At 41.9% G+C, this 26,935-nt stretch overlaps 1 protein-coding gene across 2 annotated transcripts in view; it reads left to right on the top strand.

The window, feature by feature from the left end:
• VPS28 (VPS28 subunit of ESCRT-I) overlaps window positions 1–26,935 on the top strand; it is an 870,107-nt gene that overhangs the window by 326,005 nt on the left and 517,167 nt on the right. For both annotated transcript variants that reach the window (XM_044067388.1, XM_044067387.1), the window contains exon 6: window positions 22,749–22,854. In XM_044067388.1, the coding sequence (XP_043923323.1) occupies window positions 22,749–22,854 (106 nt within the window). The remainder of the gene's footprint in view (window positions 1–22,748; window positions 22,855–26,935) is intronic.

Raw genomic sequence — 26,935 nt, 5'->3', positions numbered from 1 at the left:
ATTACTGACTCTTTTCCCTTCCTGCACCACCTCCCCCACTTAAGAGAAATGCTTTCCATTTTTCATACAAAATTGGTTCAACCTGACTTTGGATAGGTAGCTAAGGGAGAGTGTCGGCTCATGCTAGAAGCTGGAATTCAGGGCTACCTACTCTTCCTGGGAAAGTCTCCATTTCATCCAGACTGAATGCATTTAAAACGGTATGTGTTGGCACAGCTTTGTAATTGCAGGAACTTGAAAGGGCAAAGGAAGGGATTTTATTCCAGACTTTTCATGGTACCAAGGATGGCAGTCCATCCTAGAGTTGTCCTTGTTGAACCAAGTTCTCGAGAATCACCAAATTCAAGAATTTAATTTTTCAGTCTGCGCCTTTGCTGCTGTTGCCAGAGGTATTGTTGATCACTATGAATTTAATATATGTGTATCTTCGCATCTTCATGGGGAGAGTCAGATAGTAACCAAGTTTTGAGAAGAAGGAAGAACACTATTGGCCCATCTCATTGCCATTTCATCTGTCTTACGCATCCTCATTATTCGAAAAATGTCTTGTCACAGGATTTGGCCACCTAAGAATACTACCCTTATCTGCACGATTGCTTAGTTCAAGTAGCCTTTGCTGTGCACATTCAGAGGTCTGCACAATACAGTGTTTCTGTCATCTGGGATTCTTCCATGAAATTAATTATTCCAAGCCAAATCTCGCACCAGAAGGTCCAAATCTTATGTTTGGAGCCTTAATGTACACAGTAGAGGACAAGTTCCTGCCAGAGGACAGTGTCTCTCAGCTGAAGGATTATTTTGTGGATTTAGTCAGAGACTTACCTGTCAATCACTATATAATGATGGCTTTGAGAGCTTCAGGTCTGTGTTAGCCTCTATCCTATTGGTCCCTCTGGCCAAGCTGCACATTTCTAAAGTATTTTCATAGATCTGAAACCTTTGACAGCAGCACAGCCGCCTGCTTTGTCTTGCCTGTTAGTAAAACACCAGTCTCGGTATAGAGAACTCAGATTAAAGCATTAAAGGGGTAATGATAAGGGTAGGGTGTCGTTTGTATTAAGTGACTATGACAGTAAGGAGGGGTGCATGAATAGAAAAGGAGTAAAAGAGCTTGTGAGTGCAGGGTTTGTATGTACTTATTTACATAGTTTGACTCCTTTATTAGTATTCAGTTCAATTGGACAGTTTGTTGGTTGAAGTTTGTAATTTTTTAATTTTTCTTTATTTTATTTGTATTTGCAGTTTGTTTGCCAGGATGATCCATTGGGCCACAAGGAGCCCATTTTCAGTGGAGTCCTGGGGAGAAAAGCTACAGTAAAAAAAAAAAAAAAAAATACAAATTAGTTAATAGAAGCAAGTTATAACAATAGAAAGTACAGCAATACAGGTAAATGGTATTAGTCAAATGCAAAAGCAGAGAGATCTTTAAAAAAGATTGAGAGACTGTCCCTCCTTTGGAAGGAAGCAGAGGATTTTTGCTCCTGCCTTTGTTTTGTTCTGTTGGGGGTGGAGGATTTCATCCTGTACTGGATTTCACTAACTTTAATAAACATGTACAATACACAAATTTTGGACATTGTCTATTTGAGGTTCATGCTTCTCTTTGTAGAGGGTGCCTTGATGGATGTATGGCTGTATATAATATATGTGTTTTGGCACATGAGACTTTGAGGTCTGCATAGAAATTCCTTCATTTCATTTTGGTCAGACACAGCTGTAAGAACAGATCAGTTTTATGTGGTCTGCTGTCTGTCAACAGAGTATTCACAAAGGATGCTGAATGTAGGTGTGCAGTCTTTGCTGGAGAAGGACTACATGTGACATGGGAGACAGGTACTTACCCGAATGGTGTTAGGGAGACTTTGAGCTAAGAGTGATATGTGTTGCGATTTTGTTTCTGGTTTTATTTCATGACTCTCCGCTACTAAACAATTCATTCTGTAGCGTCCCTAATGTGCATTTGGGAGTTAGGGTAACATTGGTTGTTTCTTTCTGCATTACCTGAACGACAGATGAAATAGCTACCCAAAACAGATACTGCATGGAAAAATGGAAAATAAAAGTTAATTGCTTATTAAGATGAGTTTTACTCTTTGAAAGAGTGTCTTCATGTGGCTGAATATCGAACTTTGTAACAATCTTCTGAATTGAATGCTGTCCTACAACAGTTCCATCGTGCAATAGCAGAAACAAATGGAAGCAGAAATGCAATAAACATCTTTTCAGATGAAATGCAGAGATTATTACAAGACCTGTCAAACAAGAAGTCCTTATATGTGCCAGCAATTTACTACCATTTGTCTTATTTGTTAAAAAACGAAGAAAGCTTGCAACCTGCTGTGTAGGTGGACCTTGTAAGAACAGGAGTAACTTGAAGCCTGTTCAAGCTGTAGCTGCTGTTGCTAATGTGGATGGGTTCCAGTTTGTCTAACGGCTATATTCTACCTTTTTTCTTGATGTTTGAGGCTTGCTGAATTGTTTTTCTTGTTGTTAATATGGATGTGTTCCAGTTGGATTAATAGCTGATATTCTACCAATTTGTAATGAGGTTTGAGACTTGCTGAACTGTTTTTCCAGTGTGCATCTGCCTAATGGGTATGCACGCTATTTAAAACTTTATATATTTTTTTAAATATTTTGTTAGTGTTTGGGACATATGTGATTTTTCAATATATTTAGTATATCTACCTTTGGGATTTTTGCAATTGGAGATAACACTTGTTTATTGTTAGGTACTTCAAGCCTGCCTGAACTGTTTCTGCAGATCTGGATGTGTCTAGCTGTGGTGAACTGATTACATCATATCGCCATATCATTTGGCATTACAAGTGGTTTGGACTGTAATATTTATGTGGATTTGCATAGCTGAGGCATAATAGTCCTCGTATAACATTTTATTTGGTTTCAGCAGTTATTTGGTGTGTTTATTGCAAAACTTATGTGAATGTCATTCTAAGTATTTTTGAAATATAATGAGAATTTGTTTTGGATATTGGGAACGTTTTAGCCATATACTTTTGAGTTCTTTTTGACCTGGCAATTTTATAGTTGATTTTCGCCATGACGAATGTTGCAGTATGTCTTTATTATTCTATATATGCATATATTCAAGTGCTTGTGTTTAATATTTTTCACAATTAGACATTCTGGGTCATATTTTGCCAGTAATTATTATACTCTTAATCAACCTGTTTTATCACAGTGTTAATTGTAATTGGGTTGACTCCTGATTCCACTGTCAAAACCCTCATATCCACAACTCCTACTATATACATTTTGTATCTCTTCTCTCATACTGCTAACCTCCATTACCAGTTATCAAACTCAAGTTAATTACAAAGTTACAACCCTCAACACTCCAAACCCTAAGCCTTGTACTAATCTAACCCCACACCACTATCACATCACCCGTATCCACCACCTCAGACACAAAATACACCCATCTCACAGATAATCCCACACTACTCTAAAGCACACAAAAATCATCAGTAAGTTAGTCAAACTTTATTTACACCTGCAAACTGCACTCATATTCAGTGGTGACATACATCCCAACTCAGGCCCATTCAATCCAGACACACTAACTCCCAACCTAAATTACACCCTACTCCACAGACCCACAAACTCACTCCTCCTCATAAATCTAAATGTTAGAAGTATCTCAAATAAAGTCCATGACCTCCATTCCTTAATCTCCTTTTACCATCCAGATGTTATGATAGTGACTGAGACCTGGCTAAAGCCAGACATCCACGATAATGAAATCACAGCACCAGGCTACAATATAATCCGAAATGACAGAGTAGTTAAAAGGGGTGGGGGAGTAGCCATACTATACAAAACTTACCTTAACCTAGAAAAACTAGACATCACAATCCCAGACCTTGAAAACATTGAACTCACCCATACTAAACTAAAACTTAACCCAAATAAGTACCTCAATATCATAGGATGTTATATCCCTCCAGGCAACAATATTCCCATTACAAAAAAAACTCCTAGATTGGATATCTAACTCCCTCCCCCAAGAAAACATCCTATTAGGTGACCTTAATATTGACTGGCACAACTGCTCCAGTCAAAATCCTCTCTCCCACATTAACTTGCATGGACTAACCCAACTTATAACTTCCCCAACTAGAACAGACAAGAGAACCAAATGTCAGTCTATACTAGACTGGATACTTATATCTCATCCTTGCCAAATATCTCACGCCGGGTGCCTGCCAGACACCCTCAGCGACCACCAAACTACATTTCTACTAAGAAGCAAAACTCCCCAACTGACTCAAGTAACTGTGCGTGAAATTAGGAACAAAAAACACTTCATCCTACTCAACTTTAACGATGATCTAAGAAAGTGTAACTGGACCCCCCCTAAAAAATTTAGACCTTGATGAAGCAGTACTATACTTCAGTACTACCTTTTCAAACGTACTTAACCATCACGCTCCCCCCCAGAACCATAAGAATCAGAACTAAACATGACACCTGGCTAACTTTAGATACTAAAACAGTCTGCAAAAATAGAAACAAAGCCTTGATAAACTATCGTAAAAGTAGATCTCAAATAGATAAACAGACATACGTTGAACTAAGCAACAAATCCAAACAACTTATCAAAACAGACAAAATCTCCTACTACCAAAATATCCAGAATAAATATATAAACAACCCAAAACGTTTTAGGCTGCAATCAACTCTGTACTACAGCCAGGTAAGACAACCACCCCCAAAATAGTGAATAACCAAGACAGTATCCCCACACAGTTTAACAAATTCTTTACAGAAACTATCCAAACCCTAGCTAACAACCAACTGACCCCCAACAACCCCACCCCAGCAAAAACACCCTTTCCACCCAAAACGGATATCAAGCACCCCATCTTTACCTTCAACCCAGTGCCACAGCCTGATAAACTACCAACAGAATATCTACAGTTAGCCGCTAAATCCATAGCCTATCCTGTCTCCATACTAATAAACAGATCTATCTCTGAGTGCAAAGTACCCCAGCTTTGGAAAATATCTTATATAACTCCACTTAGCTATCACCCTATAGCCATAGTGTCCCCCCTGTCAAAACTTCTAGAGAGTGTTGTCCACATGTAATTGGTGAAGTACCTCCTAGAAAACAAATTGCTATCCACACAGCAACACAGTTTCAGACCCTTCCACAGCACCACCACGCTTACATCATTTACTAACACCGTCAATAACCACAGAAATAATGGACTGCTTGTATCTGCTACACTCTTAGATTTATCCAAAGCTTTTGACATGGTCAGCCATGACAAACTGCTTTACTCACTGTCCACCCCAAACCTTAGCATCTCTGCTATTTCTTGGTTTAAGAGCTATCTAGATAGTAGGCAGCAAGCTGTAAAATGGCAAAACCAACTCTCTCCCTTATTGCCTATCTTCATAGGGGTACCCCAAGGCTCTATCCTGGGAACATTGCTCTTCACTCTGTTTACTAATCAGCTTCCATCCACCATTCCCAAAGCCTCAATAGTCCAATATGTAGACAATACCACCATAATCTGCACAGCCAATACCCTCGATTCTCCCAAACACAAGAATGCTTTTCCCTAGCCAAAACATGGATCACCAACCAGAACCTCATTCTAAACCAAGCTAAAACAAAACTACTCCTCTGCAGCCCTCACAAATCTTTCCCCCCCTCATATAACTTTGCAATCTCCTCACAACACCATCTCCCCTACCAATCACGCCAAACTGCTAGGCCTGGAAATTGACAGTCACCTTAAGTTTGACATTCACAGTTCCTAGACCATAAAAAAAGTTCATAAAAAACTGGGTCTACTCTATCGCAACAAACAATTTCTCTCCAACCTTTCCAAATTGACTACAGCCAGGTAACACACCTGCTATCCACCTTACTCTATGCCTCCCCTGTGCTTGCCAATCTCCGAAAAACTGACCTAAACAAACTTGACAGCTCTTACAATAAGATAGCTAGATTTGCTCCAGGTTCACCTTCTAGGGCCCATCATTACGAAAGCCGCAAAAACTCAGCTGGTTAGAACTCCCGCTAATACTTCAAGTCAATCAACTATCACTCTCACACAAAGTATTACATCACTCAGACAACACCCCAGCCCTACAACTACTTCAACCCTACACTGCTACCAGATCCTTAAGATCAAGCAACCAACACCTCCTTAAGGTAACTAAATTTAACTATGATGCAGGTAAATCTGTCTACAGCCACTGCATCTCTAAAATCTGGAACTCTCCTCCTGCCCATATAATTAGTAACAACTCCTCAACCCAATTCAAGAAACTACTCAAAATACACTTCCTGAATAATAGGCTATACTCCTGTATCACCCCTGGCTAGTAATTCATTATTTTATGCTATTATCAACCAGAGTAATGTTGTAACTATAGGCTTTTATTGTCCATATGTTTAGATGAAAGTCTCATCATTGACAAGAAGACTATTGTACATCCATATTCTCTAATGCTAAGAAATGTGCCTTATGTATGTTGTCAAATGTGCCTTTTTGTTATACTTGCCATCTTATATGTTAAAATTGCTATGGAGCTTTTCTCCCTGGGGCTCCACTGAAAATGGACCTATATCCAGTTTAACTCTCCCGGTTAACAAATGTAAAATAAATAAATAAAATAAATGAAAAAGGTTGTATAGAAAGTTTATTTCCATCAATTGCTTAACATAGTCAAAAACAATAGGAGGACATTTATACATGCATAAAGCTCTTGGAATATAGCTTAAGTTGGGGAACTTTATGTAGGATGGGAACAGGAGCATTCCCAGTGGGATGTTAGGTGGGAGTGAAGTAAAGTTTTGAAGGAAGAAAGGCTGCCAGTGGTATGGATAAGAGGTGGGAGTGAATTCCAGAGGTGAGCTAGAGAGAAGGACAGAAGATGTTTGCCTGGTGGGCGGGAAGGTTTATGCAGCTCGATCAGATTTTGGGAGTTAGATCTTAGGAGTCTTATCAGATTGATGCATTTTAAGGGTAATGGCAAGGGAGGAGCAGAGAGAGGGACTGAAGATAAGTTTGTGTGCTTGGATAAGTTGAATATAGGAGAGGTAATTGGGTAGCTCTAGCCAATTCAGTTTATGAAGGGCAATACAGTGGTGTGTAGAACTGTGGCCTGTTGTGAATTTTGAAATTTTATAGCAACAGGAGATGAGTTTTGTCTTGAGGGAGGATTGTAGGTTAGCAAGGAGTGGGCCACCATATAGCAGGGATGGGATGAGGTATGTAGTAGAGAGAATAAGCTTAGTAGAGGGAGAGATGTAACGATTGTGACGATAGAACATGCCATGTTTCTTATGACTTTTTATATTTACTTGTAGGTGGGTATCAAACTTGATCTGGTCATTGATGAGGACTCCTAGTAATTTTGCATTATATACTATTTCGAGAGGCATATTGTTCTGACTGGTGATAAAGTGTTTTTGTCTCGGGAAGTGGTTTTGGAAGGGGTAAATGTCATGAGTTTGGTTTTAGAAGCATTAAGTGCTAGGTGGTTGTCTAGCATCCATTTTTCAGTGGAGGAGAAGTCATCTTGAGTTAATTTTGTTAGTATGGAGATGGAGGTGGCGGTACAGATTATAGTTGAATTGTCGGTGTATTGGATGAGACTAGCATTAGGGATACACCCCAGACTACAAAACCAGCGAAAACGATGCCACTAATCTTATAATAAATAATTTATTCACACTGAATAACACTCTGACGCCTCGGCACAGCCTTCCTGGAGTTACAAAAATATTCAACACAATACATCCATATATATATATATATATATATATATATATATATATACACACACACACACACACACACATATATATTTAATTCAGTACAATTAATTAAACAATCATCTAATCAATTAACCATCAGATAAAAAACAATAATATATACATTTTAAAGAAACACCCTCCAGTTACATTCATTATTTAAACCTTTTGGAGATAGTGTGTTAAATTTTGAAATATATAAAGTTTCTTTGTACAGTAATTTCTTTATTAATCCTTCATCCGTTTCTGAAATATGTTCCAAAACTACAAGCTCTTAACAGTGAAAAATCACTTTTGTGACAAATATAAAAATGTAAGGCTATAGGACTCATAGCATTATTTTTTATGTCCCTGATAAGTTCTTATAGCCGTAGCTTAAATATTCTTTTAGTCTCCCCTATATAAAACAAATTGCAAGGGCAAGATAATGCATATTTCACTGACTTAGTCATACATGAAAAAACAGAAGTAAAACAAAATTTTACACCATTAATTCTTCCAAAGCATTTAGTGGTATTAGGGTAAACTGAGCACCTTCCACAAGGGAAGGTGCCACATTCAGAGAGTTGTAAATTTAACTCTTCACATGATGAAACAAAACCATTATGTACCACCATTTCTTTGACATAATTCTTCTAAATTAAATATTAGGGGTTCTACAAAGATTTCTTACACCCTCCATAGATCTAATAGCATCAATAATTTTCTCACTTTAGGAGGATTAGGACTCCTAGTAATTTTGCATTAGATACTGTTTCGAGAGGCATATTGTTCTGGCTGGTGATAAAAGTGTATGTTAAGTTATCTATCTCGCCTTCATTCTTGCTGGATGGGTTCGGAGCCGACCTCGGCTCCGACTCGGCCACTCTAAAAGCTCGAGAGTTGGTTCCACCGGCTCGAGGCTCCCCTTATATCCCACAATGCTAGGCGAGAGTTACCCCAGATCGCGTTTGCCGCTACAGCGATCGAGGTGTTGGTTTTCTACCGGTTCTTGGTAAGTGACTTTCTTGTAAAGTTAGTGTATTAAAACCCCTTTAATTTTAATATTTATACTTATTTCCCTTAGTTTAGAGGAATTCTTATCCCCTTCTTAAAAATTCCTGTTTTTTCCCCACAAGAACTTTAAGTTCTTTCCTGGGCCTACAGGCCTTTTTCTTTCCCTAGTGGAGTGTGTGTGTGTTATTTTTTTCTTAAATTAAAACCTAGATAGTTGTTTTATTTTAAGTTAAACTAGACAGGGTGTAATCAGTGTGTTTGTGACTGTGTGTGTGATTACACCTTTGAGATGTCTAAAGAAGCAAAGGTCTCCGGATTCAAGAAGTGTGATGCGTGCTGTCAGAAAATGTCTCTGACAGACGCTCACACTTCTTGTGTCTACTGTCTGGGACCTTTGCACCTGCAGGACTCCTGTGCTGTTTGCCATGGCTTCAGCCCCAGGGTCCTGCAGGAAAGAAAAAAATAAGTTAATTTTAAGAGGCTTACTCAAGCCAGAGGATTCCCTAACTGTGTCTTCAGGGAAGCCCTCCAAGGCATCTAGGTCTTCGGCTCCGACAACTGAGCCAAGACCTAAGGCTTCTAAACCTCTGCCTACATCGGCTCCGGCTGGAGCCGATGAGTCTCAGTCCACAGTTTCTGTGGTTCCCTCGGCTCCAGCTGGAGCCGAGGTATTAGAAATTCCCGTGTCGGCTCCGACCAGACCTTCGGAGCCGACAACTAGGAAGAGGTCCAGGTCACCATCCCTTGGCTCCGTTCATTCGGCTCCAGGATCTCCCCTGCTGTCTGAATGGAGCCAAAGATCTCACTCCTCTAGGTCATCGAGGTTGTCGGATCATGACCTTCAGAGGGTAGTGAGTCGACTTCTTAAGTCCGAGGCACTGGCCCAGATGCTTCAGAGCCCGACTCATCAGTCGATGCCTGCCCCTGTCCATCAATATATTCCTCCTTCGACTCTCTTGAGCTCGGAGCCGGGTCGTGTCGGAACCGAGACTGTGATAGCGTCGGAGCCGATACAATTGTCTTCGGCTCCGTCGTCGGCTCCGATTTCTTCCTTGGAAGAATCTCGGCACCGGACTTCCCTCGTCGGCTCCGAGGGTGTGAGTGGCATCGGACCCTTGTCCGACCCCGCTCTTCCTCTCGGAGCTTGGGCTGGTGAGTTCGGCTCCGACATCGGCCTCGGAGCCATCACTGTCGGTGCCGAGCGGGGTTCTCAGCTTCTCGGAGCGGGGACCTCTGGCTTTGCCTGACAGGGGTGCTTCGAGGTCATGCGGAGTGTGTTAGAGCCTGGCTCTACCCCACAGTCAGCGCCGTCCGCCCCTCCCTCTCGGTGCCTCAGGTCAAGTCGACTCACTCCCTCATCCCGGACCGCAGAGAGCCAGCTCCTCAGGAACCCCTGTGGGATCTCATCCTCTTCGAGGCCTCTCCTGACTTGGCAGAAGAGCCTCCTCGGAAGAGGAAGTGTAAGAGGAAACACATTGACTCACCTGAGTCAATCACATCTGATACAGATTTAGATGATTCCGAGGGTTCCCCCCGTTCCCTTCTGAAGATGTCTCTTTGCAGACATTCTAGAGATCCTGAAGCAGAGGGGAAATTGGCCAGCCCTTAACCCTTCGGAGGATGAATCTGTATATCTTGAGGCGTTGGCTCTCGCCCTTCCACCTCCTGGGTATCCCCCTTTGACCCCCTCATGCAGGTGGTTGCTAAAAGGCATGGACGGCTCCTGATTCAGTGGACCCCACTCCCAGGAGACCCTCCAAATTCATAACGGCACCAGCAGACAAGCAGTTCTTGACAAAAGGAGTTTCTGTGGATGCTATGGTGGTAGCTGCTGCCACTAACAAGGAACTAGCTGATCCTTCAGTACCTGTCCATCCACCTAACAAGGAATCTAGTTCCATGGACAGGTACGGGAAGCGGATGTTTTCGTCAGCGACATTTACTATGCGTTCGCTGAACTACCTGTGCCATTTCACTCGTCTTCAAAGGGACTTGATTAAAGAAGCGAGTGACATGTTGAAGGATACTACAGCTGCGGGGTTTCAAGATAAAATGAACACTCAGCTGGCTACCCTTAACTCCATAGCCAACTCCTCCATGCGCCTCCTTTCTTATGCGGCTGATGGAGCGAGTAGGTCCGCAGGGACAGGTGTGGCCTTACGTAGGCATGCCTGGATGCGGCTATGCAATTTTGCGGACCCCTTCAAGGCGTCTTTCACTAACTCCCGTTTGATGGATCATCTCTCTTTGGTCCTCAAGTGAAAGAAACCTTGACTAGGTGCGAGACTGATGGCAAGACTCTTTCTGCCATCGGAGTCCGTTTTTCTACTCCTTCTAGGCCTTACCCCAAAGGCCAGAAAAGTGGGAAAATGTGGTTCCATAAACAAAATCAAGGGACTTCGCCTGGCGCAAAGTCGTTACCCGCCAGAGGCAGAGGCGGGAATAACAATGGTAGACGCCGCCTCGAGGCAGGGGCTCCAGAGAACCAGGGCAATCGAGAAGCCTTCTCTAATAAGCCCTTTCAGCATCCCTGAGGTGTTGCCCGGCTGCCCACCTTCGGAGGCAGTCGGGGGAAGGTTGTCACTGTACCCAAAAGCCTGGCTATCCCTGACTCAAGACAAATGGGTACAGTCCATCATTTCCGAAGGCTATTCTATCCCCTTTCTTCGCATTCCGAAACAATCAAAAAAATCCCTTCCAGATGATGGCAAGACCCTTTCTGCCGTCGGAGTCCGTTTTTTGACTCCTTCCAGGCCTTACCCCAAAGGCCAGAAGGGTGGAAAGATGTGGTTCCGTAAACAATCTCAAGGGACTTTGCCTGACGCACAGAGTCGTTTTCCTACCAAAGGCAGAGGTGGGAATAACAATGGTAGACGTCGCCCTAGGGGCAGGGGGGGTCCGCAGAACCAGGGCAATCGGAAAGCCTTCCCTGACAAGCCCTTTCAGCAACCCTGAGGTGTTGCCCGACTGCCCATCTTCGGAGGCAGTCGGGGGAAGATTGTCACTGTACCCAGAAGCCTGGCTATCCCTGACTCAAGACAAATGGGTACAGTCCATCATTTCCGAAGGCTATTCTATCCCCTTTCTTCGCTTTCCAAATCAGTCAAAAATCCCTTCCAGATGTTCCACCTGCTCAAAGGGATCTAGCAGCTTTGGAAATTTCAAAACTGCTTGCAAAAAGAGCAATTCAGCCAGTGCCAGCAGACCAACAAGGATCCGGAATCTACTCAAGGTTCTTTTTAGTTCCAAAGAAAACAGGGACTGAGACCAATTTTGGATCTCAGTATCTTGAACAGATCAGTCAAGAAAACAAGATTTCGGATGGTCACGCTGCAGTCCATCCTTCCCTATTGGGAAAAGGAAACTGGATGTGCTCTATAGACCTTCAGGATGCGTACTATCACATAAAATGAACAGACGCCCAGAAGATTCCTCCGCTTCAGGCTGGGAACCAGTCATTTTCAATTCAGGGCCCTGCCCTTTGGTCTCACCACTGCCCCGGTGTTTACCAAATGCATGGCAGTGGTAGCTTCTCACCTGAGACGACAAGGATTCCAGGTGTTTCCATATTTGGACGACTGGCTCCTCACAGCTCCCACCAAGCATCTCCTTCTGATGGCCAGGGATTACACTTTTCGCATTTGTCAAAAGTTAGGCATTTCAATAAATTGCGAAAAGTCTGTTTTGTCGCCTTGTCGTACTATTACCTACATAGGCAAATCTAGACACAGTAGACATGTCTGCGAGGCTAACAGATCGGAGAATAACAGACATACACAGACTGGTCTCATTCCTTTTCAACAACAACAGAATCAAAGCCAGGTTAGTTCTGAAAGTGTTGGGAATTATGGCGGCTGCCATACCTCTGCTTCCATTAGCCAGATTCCACATGCGAATCCTTCAATGGATGCTCTTTACACAATGGTCATACCAGCAACTTCCAATGTCCCACACCATTATGATCACGCAGGCGTGCAGAAATCATCTCATGTGGTGGATGTCTTCCCCTCAGCTCTGGTTGGGAAGACCCTTTGTTCCTCCCCCTCCGGTTGCTACTCTGACAACGGATGCCTCCCTGATCGGGTGGGGGGGGCATTATCAGGGCAGGACGGTCCAGGGCACATGGCAACCAGACGAATGCCACTTGCACATAAATGTTCTGGAGATAAGAGCAGTGCTTTTAGCGTTGCAAGCCCTTCAAGACTCTCTCCTCTTGGGAACGATTGCAATCCAGACAGACAATATGTCTGTAGTGTGGTACATCAACAAACAAGGCGGAACCAGGTCCTACCCCCTGTGTCGAGAAGCACTCAGATTGTGGCAATGGGCGATTTCTTCTCAGCGTTTTTTGATAGCAACGCACATCCCCGGGAAGTCCAATCAAATAGCGGACAAATTGAGCAGAGCTATCCCTCATGCCTCACGAGTGGTCTCTGAAAGACTCTGTTGTGAGAGAGATTTTTCTCAAGTGGGGTCAGCCTTGCTGCGATCTTTTTGCTACTCCCCAAAACAGCAAGTGCAGACATTATTTCACCCTATTCCTTTTACCAGGCCAACCCAGCAGAGACGCTCTAGTCCAAGTTTGGCCCCGGGGACTTCTGTATGCATTTCCTCCCTTCCCACTAATCTCTCAAGTGATACAGAAAGCTATCGCTCAGAAGGCCTCGTTGATCCTCATTGCTCCTTACTGGCCTCGACAGGTGTGGTTCCCCTTTCTACATCAATTTCTACTGGAGCGACCTTGGCATCTGGACCTAGTTCCAGATCTTTTGATCCATCAATCGAGTCAGTTACATCGCTCCTCCCTCTCTGAACCTCACTGCTTGGTTCCTCCAGTTCCAACCTTAGCCAGGCTTCCTCAATTATCTCACTCTGTTCGAGATATTTTGATAGCTTCCCATAAATCTTCCACTAGGAAGATTTACTTGAGTAAGTGGAAGCGTTTCACATTTTGGGCTCAAGGAAGGGACATAGATCCTTTCACTGCTTCCATCCAAATAGTCCTTGATTTTCTAGCTGAACTCTTCCATGCAGGTTCATCCCTTCTACTCTTAAAGTTCAATTGGCAGCTATCGCTAACTTTCATGTGGGTATTTCTGAGTCTGCCTTAATGTCCCACAAGCTTTGCAAAGCCTTTTTGAAAGGAGTTTTTCTTCTCAGACCTCCTATAAGAAATCCTCCTTCTCCTTGGGACCTAAATTTAGTTCTTACTTCTTTGATTCTACCCCTTTCGAACCTGCAGCATCCTGTTCTTTAAAATTGCTATCATGGAAGACTCTCTTTCTGGTAGCTATTACTTCAGCTAGAAGAGTCTCAGAACTTCATGCACTCAGCTGTCGACCTCCTTATCTATTGTTCCATAAGGACAGGGTATCCTTACGAACCAACCCGTCCTTTTTACCTAAGGTAGTCTCGACGTCAAATCTAAATCAAAGCATTGACCTCCCTGTCTTTTTTCCAGAATATTCCAATAGGTCTGAACAAAAATTACACTGGCTAGATGTTCATCGTCAGTTGAGGTACTATTTGGATAGAACAAAACAATTCAGAAAATCTGACCAACTGTTTGTCTCCTATGCAGAAGGCAGAAAGGGACTTTCAGTTTCAAAGGTATCATTATCTAGATGGCTTACATCTCTGATTACCCTTGTTTATGAGATTAGACACCAAAGCTGCCTAATAAACCTAAGGCCCATTCTACAAGAGCTTTGGCTACTTCCTTAGCCTTCCAAGACAGACTGCCTATTGACACCATTTGTGCAGCGGCTACTTGGGCTACTCCTCACACTTTCATTTCTCATTATAAGTTGGATTTGGCTTCTAGGCATAGAGCTAACTTTGGTTCCACTGTTCTCAGGAGTCTGTTCCGTTAGGCCACCGGGACAAGGTGCTAGGGACGGTCCCATCCAGCAAGAATGAAGGCGAGATAGACAACTTAACATATAGAAGTTATGTTCTTACCATAACGTTCCATGTTAGTTGTCTTCTTCTCGCCTTCTTCTTGCGCCCACCCTCCTTCCCCTGGCCTGGACAGACCTAGAGGAGTTGTGATTGTGACCTCTCTTTCTACCACCTCTTTCTTAGACATATGCTGCTTGCATATCTCCTGAATCAGGATGTAGGTCACCCTTCTTTCTCCCTGTTGTTAGAGGTGGACTCTGTTTAGAGTTATTCTGTAAATATTATAAGCTGGGGTTAGCTTACAAATGAGATCTGAGGTAACTCTCGCCTAGCATTGTGGGATATAAGGGGAGCCTCGAGCCGGTGGAACCAACTCTCGAGCTTTTAGAGTGGCCGAGTCGGAGCCGAGGTCGGCTCCGAACCCATCCAGCAAGAAGAAGGCGAGAAGAAGACAACTAACATGGAACGTTATGGTAAGAACATAACTTCTATTTTTGTCTCGGGAGGTGGTTTTGGAAGGGGTAAATATCATGAGTTTGGTTTTGGAGGCATTAAGTGCTAGGTGGTTGTCTATCTTCCATTTTTCAGTGGAGGAGAAGTCATCTTGAGTTAATTTTGTTAGTATGGAGATGGAGGTGACTGAACAGATTATAGCTGAATTGTCGACGTATTGGATGAGACTAGCATTAGGGATGTCTGATAGAAGTAGTTTATGAAAATGTTAAATAGCAGTGGACCTAGAATTGAACCCTGGGGTACTCCTGTAGGAGTGTTGAGGAATGGGGATGTAGCTGTTTTCCACTTTACTGCTTGTTGCCTATTTGAGAGGTAACTTGTAAACCAGTTGATAGAGGAAGGAGAAAGATTTAGTTTATAGAGTTTGGTAAGAAGAAGGTTGTGAGAGATGGTGTCGGAGGCCTTTGAAAGGTCTGGTAGAAGGGTGGATACAATATGGCCGGAGTCACGGGCCTTGTTAATGGTTTCTAGGAAGGAGAGGAGAGCAGTGGATAGTACTATGGCCAGGTCTGAATCTGTGTTGCGTGGGAGTTAGAAGGTGGTTATTTGTGAGATAGGGTAAAAGTTGAAGGTGGATGCATTTTTCAAGAAGTTTAGAAATGGAGGATAAGATGGCGACAGGTCGAAAGTTTGGGGTGTTATTGTTATTACCCCCTTTATGGAGTGGAATAATAAAGGCCTTTTTCCAGGGTTGGGGTACATAGCCTTCTGTGATTGATCGGTTTATTAGAATGTAGATGGGAAGGGCTATGGCTTCTGCTGCTGTCTTTAAGAATTAGGAGGGGACTTGATCAGGGGCATTAGAGGTTGGTTTCAGGTTTTGAAGAAGATTTTTTTATAGTAGATATAGGGATGGAATTTATGGAGAAGGGAGGAGGTTGAGAGGTGGAGGTACAAGAGTAGGAGGGGGGTAGGTGAAGGTAGGGGTTTGGAAGTAGGATTGTTGGTGAAGGTAGATGTTTGGCTATGGAATCGATGAAGAAAGAATTCAACTGGGTTGCTAGGTCTATATCGGCAGCATTTGGATCGGGGATGGGGTTTTCTGTTTTACCTGGCTTAATGAGAGAGGAGATTCTATCCCAGAATTTTTGGGGGTTTCTATTGTGATTGGTGTGGAGTGTGGAAAAATAGGATTTTTAGTCTGAAATAATACATTTTTTTTACTTTGTTTCAAAGTATTTTATACTCATTAAGGGTGGATATAGTTTTGTTTTTGTGGTAGCGTTTCTAAGCTTTATCTCGGAGCCACATGATGCTTAAGGTGTCTTTGGTTAGCCAAGGTACTGATTTACTTTTAATGCGTTTTGTTTTCAGTGGGGCCAAGGAATCTAACAAGTTTAGGAAAGTTGTATTAAAGTTGGTAATGGCGTTATCTGAGGATAAAGTATTTAGTGGGTTCCAGTTTATTTCTTTAGGCAAGTTTATGAATGTATTGGGGTTAAAGTGAGATATAGGTGTGGGATAGTTGTAAGCAGGGGGAAAGACGGTGGGCAAAGGTGATCGTTGAGTGGGTCGGGAAGTACACCACTATCGGAGATCTTGTGAGGATGAGCAAGTAAAATCCAATCAAGGGTACTTCCAGTGGAGAAGTCCTTGGAAAGTCTGGTTGTGGCATTGATAAGTTGGGAGAAGTAGAGGTTTATATTTAAAAATAACAGGAGGATGAGAGAGACATTCTCCACCCACCATTCTATCTTTTGTAATTATACAGTAAATTGATCATGGCAACCAGGTTTTGGAGAAATGGCTGCCAGGCGAAGATCTACTACATGTGCTCTCATTTAGAGCAGAGGAGGGTGAGGACCACAGGCAGCCTCAGACCTTGTGATTTAGGCTTTTATGGAAAACGGGTGTATACAAGGACAATGGTCTCCAAAGGAAACACATCTGCATATAAACCAAAAGGAAATGCTGGCGGTAATGCATGCCATCGAGGCCTTTCAACACCAACTTCAACAAGGCCATTTACTGATCTGGACAGACAACACCACTGTGATGTGGTATGTAAACAAGCAAGGGCACCCATTCTTACCCCTTTGCAGACTGACAATGCATCTTTGGGAGAAATCACTGAGCCTAAACATTCAGTTACAATCCCAGTTTGTTCAGGCAAAGACAAATGTGCTGTGGGACAGCCTAAGCAGGATTTTCACAGATCCACACGAGTGAAGGTTACATCCGAAGATCTTCACACAGCTCACTTGACATGGAGCAGGCCAGTAGATCTATTTGCCTCTCACCTCAACCATCATCTACCAAAAATTCTGCTCAAGGACATACCATCCACAAGCTTGGAAAATAGATGCTCTCTCATTCAACTGGAATCTCCTAAAAATCTATGCATTCCCACCTCTGCCACTGATGACCTCAGTATTACTAAAGATCAAAGCAGAGACCCAGGGGATCCTAATAGCTCAGGACTGGCCAAGACAACACTGGTATCCACTACTGCGGGCATCTGTCCACCAGGAAGTGGGCCCTTCCCCAATGGCCTCTACTTTTGACTCAACACAACTTCAGAACAGTGCATCCAAACCTTCAGACACTGCAGCTAACAGGCTGAGAGATCCCATGAATAACCTCAACCTATCTCTCTCCAAGGAAGTTCAGCGGATACTAACAGAGCTCGAGACCATCCACCAGAAAGGTTTACTTAGCAAAATGGAAGAGATTCAGCATTTGGAATACCAGCAAGGGACATGATGCATCATTGTTGAACATCCCACTCATCCTGGAATATTTGGCAGATATGCTAAAGAATGGCCTCTCATATTCTTCCATAAAGATACATGCATCAGCTATTTCAGCTAGATATAACACTGATCCGCCTGTCTTTTCACATCCTTTGCTAAGGCAATTTCTCAGGGGAATCAAGAACATTAAGCCACCAAGAAAGGCCCCAGTGCCAGCCTGGGACCTCAATTTTGTCCTAGAAAAACTGACTCTACCTCCTTTTGAGCCAGCAGCTTCAGTTGACTTGCAATTTCTCTCATGGAAGACAGCTTTCCTGTTGGCTATTACTTCAGCAAGAAGGGTTTTGGAACTACAGGCCCTAATGGCAATACCACCGTTCATAATTTTCCACAGAGACAGAGTTTCATTAAGGACCAACCCTACTTTTATGCTAAAGGTGGTATCTAGGGTTTCTTTAAATCAAGCTATTCATCTGCCTGCTTTCTTCCCCAATCCTGAGGATAAGTGGGAAAGATTGTTACATACCTTGGACATTCACAGACAACTTCGATACTACCTGGACAGATCCAAGACCAGTAGGAAGTCTGAACAACTTTTTGTAGCTTACGCCCCTGCAGTCCAAGGAAAAGCAATTTCAAAACAGACTATTTCAAAATGGATTGGACATTGCATCAGATTCTGTTATTCCTTCCATGGAAAGACTGTTCCAGACAATGTCAGACCACATTCCACCAGAGCTACAGCCACCTCTACAGCAGTCTTAAAGAGGGTACCTACTAAGGACATTCTAGAAGCTGCTACATGGAGCTCTGTGCATACATTCTCCAAACACTACAATCTCCTCTATACTCCAGATCTAGAGCAGGCTTTGCTTGGCAGTCCTGCAGGGTTTGATTGCCACACCATCTTTTCCTAGAGCATTCCTCCTCCCCAGCTAAGCTGCATGGTATTCTACCCATATGTTATGACTGCAGTTGCATTCTTGAAGGACATAGTACAGTTTTGTACCCACCATAAATGTAGATGTCCGATAGATATCTAACTGCAGTCGGCTTCCCTCCCTCCATACCCCTGTATGCCTAGGGTCCACTCCTATCCCTGTTTCTCTTAGCTGGGGATATCTGTTATGGTGTATCTGTTTATTGCTCATTTATTTGTCTGGAATCCTGTTTTGTCTTCCAATTTGGTTACAGCCTTCCTTGGAGGGCACCTGGCATCTGGGGCAAGAAACACTTAAGAAAATGGCGTCGGCTGATGCTTATGTACTCCAGCCGCCTGGCGTGAGAGAAATCGACATCAGCCACGTCGGACCCAGACTTTGGAATCCGGCCGACCGAGGGCTGCCTGAGGCAGGACAACCCATATGTTATGACTGCAGTTGCATATCTATCGGACATCTACATTTATGGTAGGTACAAAACTGTACTTTTTCCCGTTCGATTCTCAGCTGGAGTGCAGGGAGTGCCTTCTGTGTGGGGTCTGCATGTCCTCCCCCCGGTTGGGTGGACGTTTGAAAGACATGCGTAAATGGGCATGCCTTCGTTGAAGGTTGAAGGTTGAGCTGACACCTCGGCGTTCGTCAAAATCTACTGCCAATCATTAGAGGACCGGAGTTCTGCTGTGGCGACCCCTAACCAGGAAAAGCCGAAAGACAACAGCATTCTCCTTTCTGTTTAATTATAGTAGAGGTTGGTTTACTTGTGATACACTGCCATCTAATGGCAAAATAAGGGAATCACGTTTGACTGCCTAAAATATGATTAGGAAAAGAACGGTAGGGGATGTCCGTGTGAGTGTGCAAGCCAGTAAAACAATAATAAATTAAAGAAAATGCAGTGAAGGATTTAACAGTGAAACTGTGGGATAACACCTACACTTTAGATGAATTTAGAAAGGCTGTCCTCGTAGACTGAAGGGAGGATTTCTCAGGTCTTTAGGTATGAAAGTCCAAGGAAGTTGGGATACAGCAGTAGGAGAGCAGGGGCAGCCTTTTTTTTTTTTTATATATATACGGATGTCTATCTGAGCTGAAAAATAGAAGAGAATGAGAAAACAATTGGTCAGAGACAGTAAAAGTGTAAAGGGAGCAGAAAATAAGAATGAGAGTGAATAAATGTCAGAAACAGAACAGGAATTAAAGGGGAGCAGAATAAAGGAGCTAGGACTAGAGCAAGATGGTCATACAAGATAGAGTAGAGTAGGAGTAAAATGGTTTAGTAAGGGAACAAAGAAGGTTACACTAGGAGTCATAACATTTGCAGTGACAACTGAATTTTATGGGGAATGCAGCTTTAAGAATTTCAGGAAGTGATGTCATAGTTACACATCCTATTTAAACTTCTGTGAATGAAAGGTTGATGTCTGAAGAGGTTTACTGATTGTAGTAGACAAAAGCGCTAACAATAAATGTGTTCTTGGTCAGCATGTGATTGTTTTAGAATGTTGTACTTTTTTCACTATATTTGTGAACTTTCCAGTTTTCTTTCCTTTCCTTCTGCTCCTTTTCTTTAGATTCTTTCATTTGTTTTTTAGCATTTTCAGTTGCTGTCTGATTCTCATCCACTTCTGCTTTGATTTCCATTTCACTCATGTCCAAAATGCTTCTATTAAGCTTAGCAAAGGTGTCATCTTAGATGACTTCTCATCATGCTTTAGAACTCTCACTGTGTTGAGATCTATTGAGGTTGGAAAATATGTTTGTAGTCCCACAGTTACAGACCTGTGTAGTCATTTTCAAGGGGAAACATAGCGCCTTCAGAGTGACAAATGTATAATCCTTGCATGCACTAGCTTTATATATATATATATATATATATATATATATATATATATATATATATATATATATATATATATATCACTTGATAACTATGGAGCTGTTTTTTTATTCAACTGATTAAATGCAGTTTTGAGGCCAGACAAGCACACCAAAGCTGCAAGTAAGAAGAAGACGAGCACATTTATTTATAGCTTGGACTTCACTTCTATATGTCCAGGCAGTTTTCAGTATTGTCTTTAGTTTTCTGAAGTGTTCTGTACTGAGCTTTGTTCTCATTTGCTCATGTTTTACTGTTGACCTTTCATCTATCTCCATATATGTATACTCTCTCTCCTGTTCGAATGACTTTATATGCTTGATGAAATGTCATTCTTATACCATCTGAAACAAACATTTGTAGTTTGCTTTCAGATCCTCATCTGATGAACTATACAGTAAAAAGTACATGAGATGTGTTTGAACAATGTTTGTTTCTGGAAGATAGGCTATAACTATGGGTTAACAACAAAGTACAAAATAAAGCAGGGTTGGCAAAGAATCACTGAGGAATATCCCCAATTTTATCCTTGGGATATATATATATATATATATATATATATATATATATATATATATATATATATATATATATATAGATATAGATATGTAGATATATATATATATATATATAAATAGATATATATAGATATATCTATATAGATTCACTTCATAATCTCGAATTTCAACTTGTCGAGACCATGAAATCGAGTCCACACAACACAGAAAGCCCAAAACCGCAAAATGTAAAACGCCAAAAACACAGCAAACACCGGACCACACATATACCACAACACACACACACCACAAATTAAACAAAACAATACACATCCACAAATCTACATCACAAATAAGCAGGGGAGCAAGCCTCCCTGCACCAGCCACATGGGGGGGCTACACCCCCCTACTTATATATACTAACTCCGAGATCGCACAAACAGAAAACAAAAGCATACACAAACACATATCACACACATAAACACACATCACACATATCCGCACACTCACGTACACTCAAACTCCCACCCAAAACCCTTACAAAAGACTCACTTACCTGACATTACACCTAACTACAACCCTAGACATTATGTAGCGTAAAGCCATAACTGAGAATTTGAGATATTTGAATTCGCGATTATGCATTTTGCTATTTCAAAACTTAGACTTTATAGTCTCGAGATACTGAAATTCGACATTTCAGTATTTCGGGATTATAAAGTGTTTCTATATATATATATATATATATATATATATATATATATATTTCCTTTTTTAATCATGGTTCAGTTGCAAAGTGGCTTGTCACTGTTTCACAGTCACTGCAATGTAACTAATGAATGTAGGGTTTATATTAATACATCTGTAAGTATCCCATTATCCATGAACAGGAGATGCAGTGGGATGCTTTTTTGTAATCTGTTCATGGTGCATTTAGATTATTTTATTTACAGTTCTCTCTTATGGTTTTGCAAAGTTGTGAGAATAGTGTTTAGTGTTAATATTATACACATTTCCATAAAAATGTCTGTATGTGTTACTCTGGTTAATGACCTCCCCCAGTTCACTTCATTTTGATGTTAAAATCCTGTTGAACCGCCATGTCCTTTTGCTGTCTGTAAACTTTATTTATTTTGGTTGCTGATTTCCATACATTTCATTTTTTGTTTGTTGTGCATTAATTAACCAGTCTAGAGCACTGATCTCAATAAACCATTTTCAGGCTCAGCTGGGGAAAGATACATAAATTAAAAAAAAATAAAGTAACAGTGTAGTTTAGCAAACTGTAAAGACATAACAATGGCAAGATGCAAAAAGTAACCCAAGTAACTAGCCAAAGAATTGTCTGTTGCAATGGCTAGAAATTGCACACATCCTGTTTAGGTTCTAGTAAAATTGGTAAGCTTGTATGTAAAACTGTTGTATTTATATCTGCAGCAAAACGTGATTTTGAAAATGCCCAAATTACTGCACTATAAAATGGTGTCTGTCTTTGTGATTTTTTTTGTAATTTGTATTTGTCATTCACAGATACACCGGGGCTTGTTCCCGATTGCTTGTTCAGTACAAAGCTGCGTTTCGACAAGTGCAGGGATCAGAAATTGATTCAATTGATGAGTTCTGCAGAAAATACAGGGTAAAAGTTTCTTTCTAGACTATTCCAAAATGTCAAAACTGATTCAGATTGATTTCTCTTATAAAAAGTTTGTCTTGTAATGTAATTTTTTAATTGGCAATCACTGGCAGGCAGTATTTAATGGTGGTTACCGTTCTAGTGCTCATTGTCAAAACAGGCTTCAGTGAAGTTGATGCCATCAGATATTAATTATGAAAAATAGAATTCACCTAAAATGTAAATAAGTTAAAATATTTTTGGGGGTCATGTCCCCTTGCACCCCATTTTTGTTTTTTTGTCCCATTCCCCCCCACACTCCTTATTTATTCAAGCCAGCAAGATTCTGACAACTTGGATAAAAGAAAAATCCTTCCATTTCCAAGGTAGCATTACCTCTGCATTAGAATAATTAAGTGTTATAGGCAAAACTACTCCACTCTTGTTCTTTGAAAGCACTATTTCTATCATCAGAGAACTCGCAACAAAAAAAAAAAAACTATTTGATGATGTAAATTTTCATTCTGTCCTCAACTGATGGGTTTAGATCCGATCCCTCGGATCTCACCTCTCCGTTGCTAAAGTTCGTGGCAACCAAAAAACTCTCGAGCTTCTCCCTTACCCATAATGCACCAACCATGATCTCGTTCGCCATTTTATGCGAAAGACGTGGTTGACCTTGGCATTTGACCATTTGTCAGATAAGTGTTTCATTATAATTTCAAGTCTAGATACTTTTCTTATTTCTCTTCAATTCTTAATTTTTTTTCCTGTCCCTTACCTGAGTATTTCCAAAATGTTGTTAGTATTTCTTTCCCTTTTTTGGGTTGTCATACAGGACATACCTCGTAAATACTATTGTTAGTATCTACTTTCTTTCTACACTTGGTGTAGCCCCTTTTTACCACCTTTGCCTGTAGTTTTTCTAGTTCTTCTTTTCATTTAACTAAAAAATAAGTGGCTATGTTCCTGTACTAACCCCTCATGAGTGCTCTGATACATCACAGTGTACCCAGAACATATCCAACTTCTCCCCCGGTGTTTAATCCTCTGTTCCTACCAACCACTTATATCTTGACATAAGTCATACATACAAATAGTACTAGCTGTGTTCAAAGCCTATGTTTTGTTGTCAAAATGTATGTTATTATGTATACTACATTTTGTTTACTTTATACTTTTTGATTATTGTAATATGTGCATGAAAATTTACTGTTACTCATGGAGCTTTTCTCCCCGGGCTTCTGCTGAAAAAGGACCTGTGTCCAGTCTGACTTTCCTGGTAAACAAATGTTAAATAAAAATAAATAAATAAAATAATTTTCCTGATATAAAAAAACTATCTAGTCTTTCTTATATTTTAAAATCTGTCTATTCTTTCTTATATTTTGCCTATTTTCTTTTTTTTATAGTTTTTGTTATGGCAGAAAAAGACCCTGCTGGGTTTAAAAAATGTATTAAGTTTGAGTACAAACTTCCCATCTCTGATACCCACACTGTGTGTGTGTACTGTCCGAGACCGGAAGTCTTCAGGAAGATTGTTCTATATGCCATGGTTTCAACCCCAGAGTGCTTGTAGAATGGAACAACAAGCTTATTTTAAAAGGCTTATTACCTTCTGCTTTTATAGAGGCTATATCTGGAGACCAATCTCCCAAAATCAAACAGTCGAAAGCATCTTCTCCAAAACCTTCTACATCTTCCATGGTTTTGGAGCCATCCAAGAAAAAAACAAGATGGATCTGACCTCACCCTTGGATCCAAAAAAGAAAATAATTGATGGACCCGACCTCCTCAGATCTGACAAAAAAGGTATCTGATCTAATTCCAGCCCTACCGATTCAGGGGTTATTCACCTACCCAGAATAAGATATTCACCATCTGTGGATCTGGTGCCCTCACCTTTCTTGGAAAATCATTGACCCAGCTCCTTCTCTATTCTGTCCACTTGTTCTTCCAAAAGTTTGACGGAGGAAGACGTGGAAAGAGTGGTGTGGAAGATCCTCTCTGCACAGAATCAGATGGGTGTTTTATCAGCTCCTACCCCTTCAGCTCAGGAGGTCCGTTCTTCAACTTCACCCACACTACAAGTTCCTCCTCTGATTCCTTCATTTGTCTCAGAGTCTCTGGATCCAAGCCATCTGGTTCCATCTGGCTCGGATCTGAAGATAGCAGTATCTTCGAATCTGAAGCTTACTCTTGAGTGCTGCAGTTCAGTCAGATCCTGACACTGTCTGAGCCAAAGCTTCCCTGTTGGATTTGAGGTGTTGGAGTCAACTCCAAAATTATCCGAGCCATCTCTACGCCTCAGAGCCTCTTCATTGGATGGCTCGGCTCCAACTTCCACCTCAGGGAGATTGTTTGCAGAGTGGGGAGGACATCGGACACAGGCTTGTCTTTTTGGATCTGAGGTCTTCTCATTCTCTGGGACGGTCTGCCTTTGAGGCTATGAAGAGAGATTTGTCTGCTTCGGCAGAGCAGGCGGATCCAACCCCCTTGGATCTTCAGCCTTCTACCTTGATGTCTCTGTGCTTGGACCCTTATCACTCTTTACCACAGGGACAGCAAGACCGAGATCCCTCAGGCTTCCCAACAGGGTATATCGATTTCTTCAGATACCTCCCCAGAGCATCCCACTGAGGAGGTCCTGAGGAAGAAGACATGTAAGAGGAAGCACTTGGACTCCCCAGAGGAGTCTGTCATGCAATATATGGACTTCGATGAAGGTGAAGGGTTTCCATGATCACCTCATGAAGATATCTGATTTGGAGACATCCTAGAGTTCCTAAAGCACAGAGGTGGTTGGATGCTCAGCAACCCTTCATCCGAGGAATCTGTATTTCTGGAGGCTTTCAGTACTGGCCCGTCTACCTCCTGGGTTACTCCGCCTGTCAACAAGCTTCTTGAGTTAGTCTCTAAGCAGGCATGGAAGGCACCCAACACAGCTGAACTCATACCCAAGAGACCAGATAAGATTATGGCACCACCTTTGGGGAAGGAGTTTTGGGCTAAAGGGATGCCCATTGATGCCATGGTCATGGCAACAGCCACCAAGAAGGAGCTCGCTGAGGAGAGTTCCAGTGTTCATCCTCCAACAGGGAGTCTAGGGTGATTGACAAGTTTGGGAAGTGAGTCTACTCCTCAGCAACCTTGTTTTAAAGTCACTGAATTATATGGCACACTTTACTAGGTTGCAAAGGGATCTGATTAAGGAACTGTTAAATACCCTCTCAGGATCAGTGTCTGCAGTCATCCATGACTTCTCATTTGGCTACCCTGCAATCTATTCAAATTCATCCATTTTGAATGTAGCCAAAGGAACCTCAAGGGCAGCAGTTTCAGGCATTTCCAATCAGGAGAAACTATAGATGCGCTTATATGATTTTGCAGAGTCCTTCAAGTCTTTGCTCGTCAGTGCTCCTTTTGACTGCACATCTTTGTTTGACTGCAAAGTGAAGGACACATTATCCATGTGTGAGAATGATAGAAAGACCCTGTCTGCCATGGGCATATGTTTTCCAACCCATCAGAGATCCCTTTCTAGGAATCAACAAGGTGGTCAGAAGATGTGATTCAAAAAAATCTCAGGGTCCTTTCCAGGACACACGTGGATGAAATTCCCCCAGCGGTGGGGGGCAATGGTCGATGCCACCCACACTGCAGAGGTGGCCTGCAAAACCAAGGGTCTGGAGATTCTTTCTTTGACAGACCTTACTAGTGCTTTGAAGGGAGGCCTAGTTGTCTCCCTCTGGAGGGAATTGGGGGTTATTTATCCCTGCACTAGAGAGCCTGGCTAGACATAACAAAGGATACTTGGGTGCAGAGGATTATTTCCAGAGGTTATATAATACCCTTTTCCCTTCCACCCCCATTCTTAAAGAGAATCCCCGATGTTCCACCCAGTCAAAGGAAAGAAGCAGCACTTCAAGTACAAAAGCTGCTAGGAAGAAAAAGTCATCCAAGAGGTTCCACCTGTCCAGATAGAATCCGGAACTTACTCAAAATTATTTTTAGTGCCAAAGAAAACAGGGGACTGGATATCAGTTTTGGATCTCAGCAACTTGAGTAAATTAGTTTGACGTACCAAATATCCGTTGGTCATGCT

Source organism: Protopterus annectens, chromosome 3.part1 (genome assembly GCF_019279795.1).
Source record: "Protopterus annectens isolate FY-2018-M chromosome 3.part1, PAN1.0, whole genome shotgun sequence".
Classification (NCBI taxonomy): Eukaryota; Metazoa; Chordata; order Ceratodontiformes; family Protopteridae; genus Protopterus; species Protopterus annectens.
This window is presented reverse-complemented; position numbering and strand designations above follow the sequence as displayed.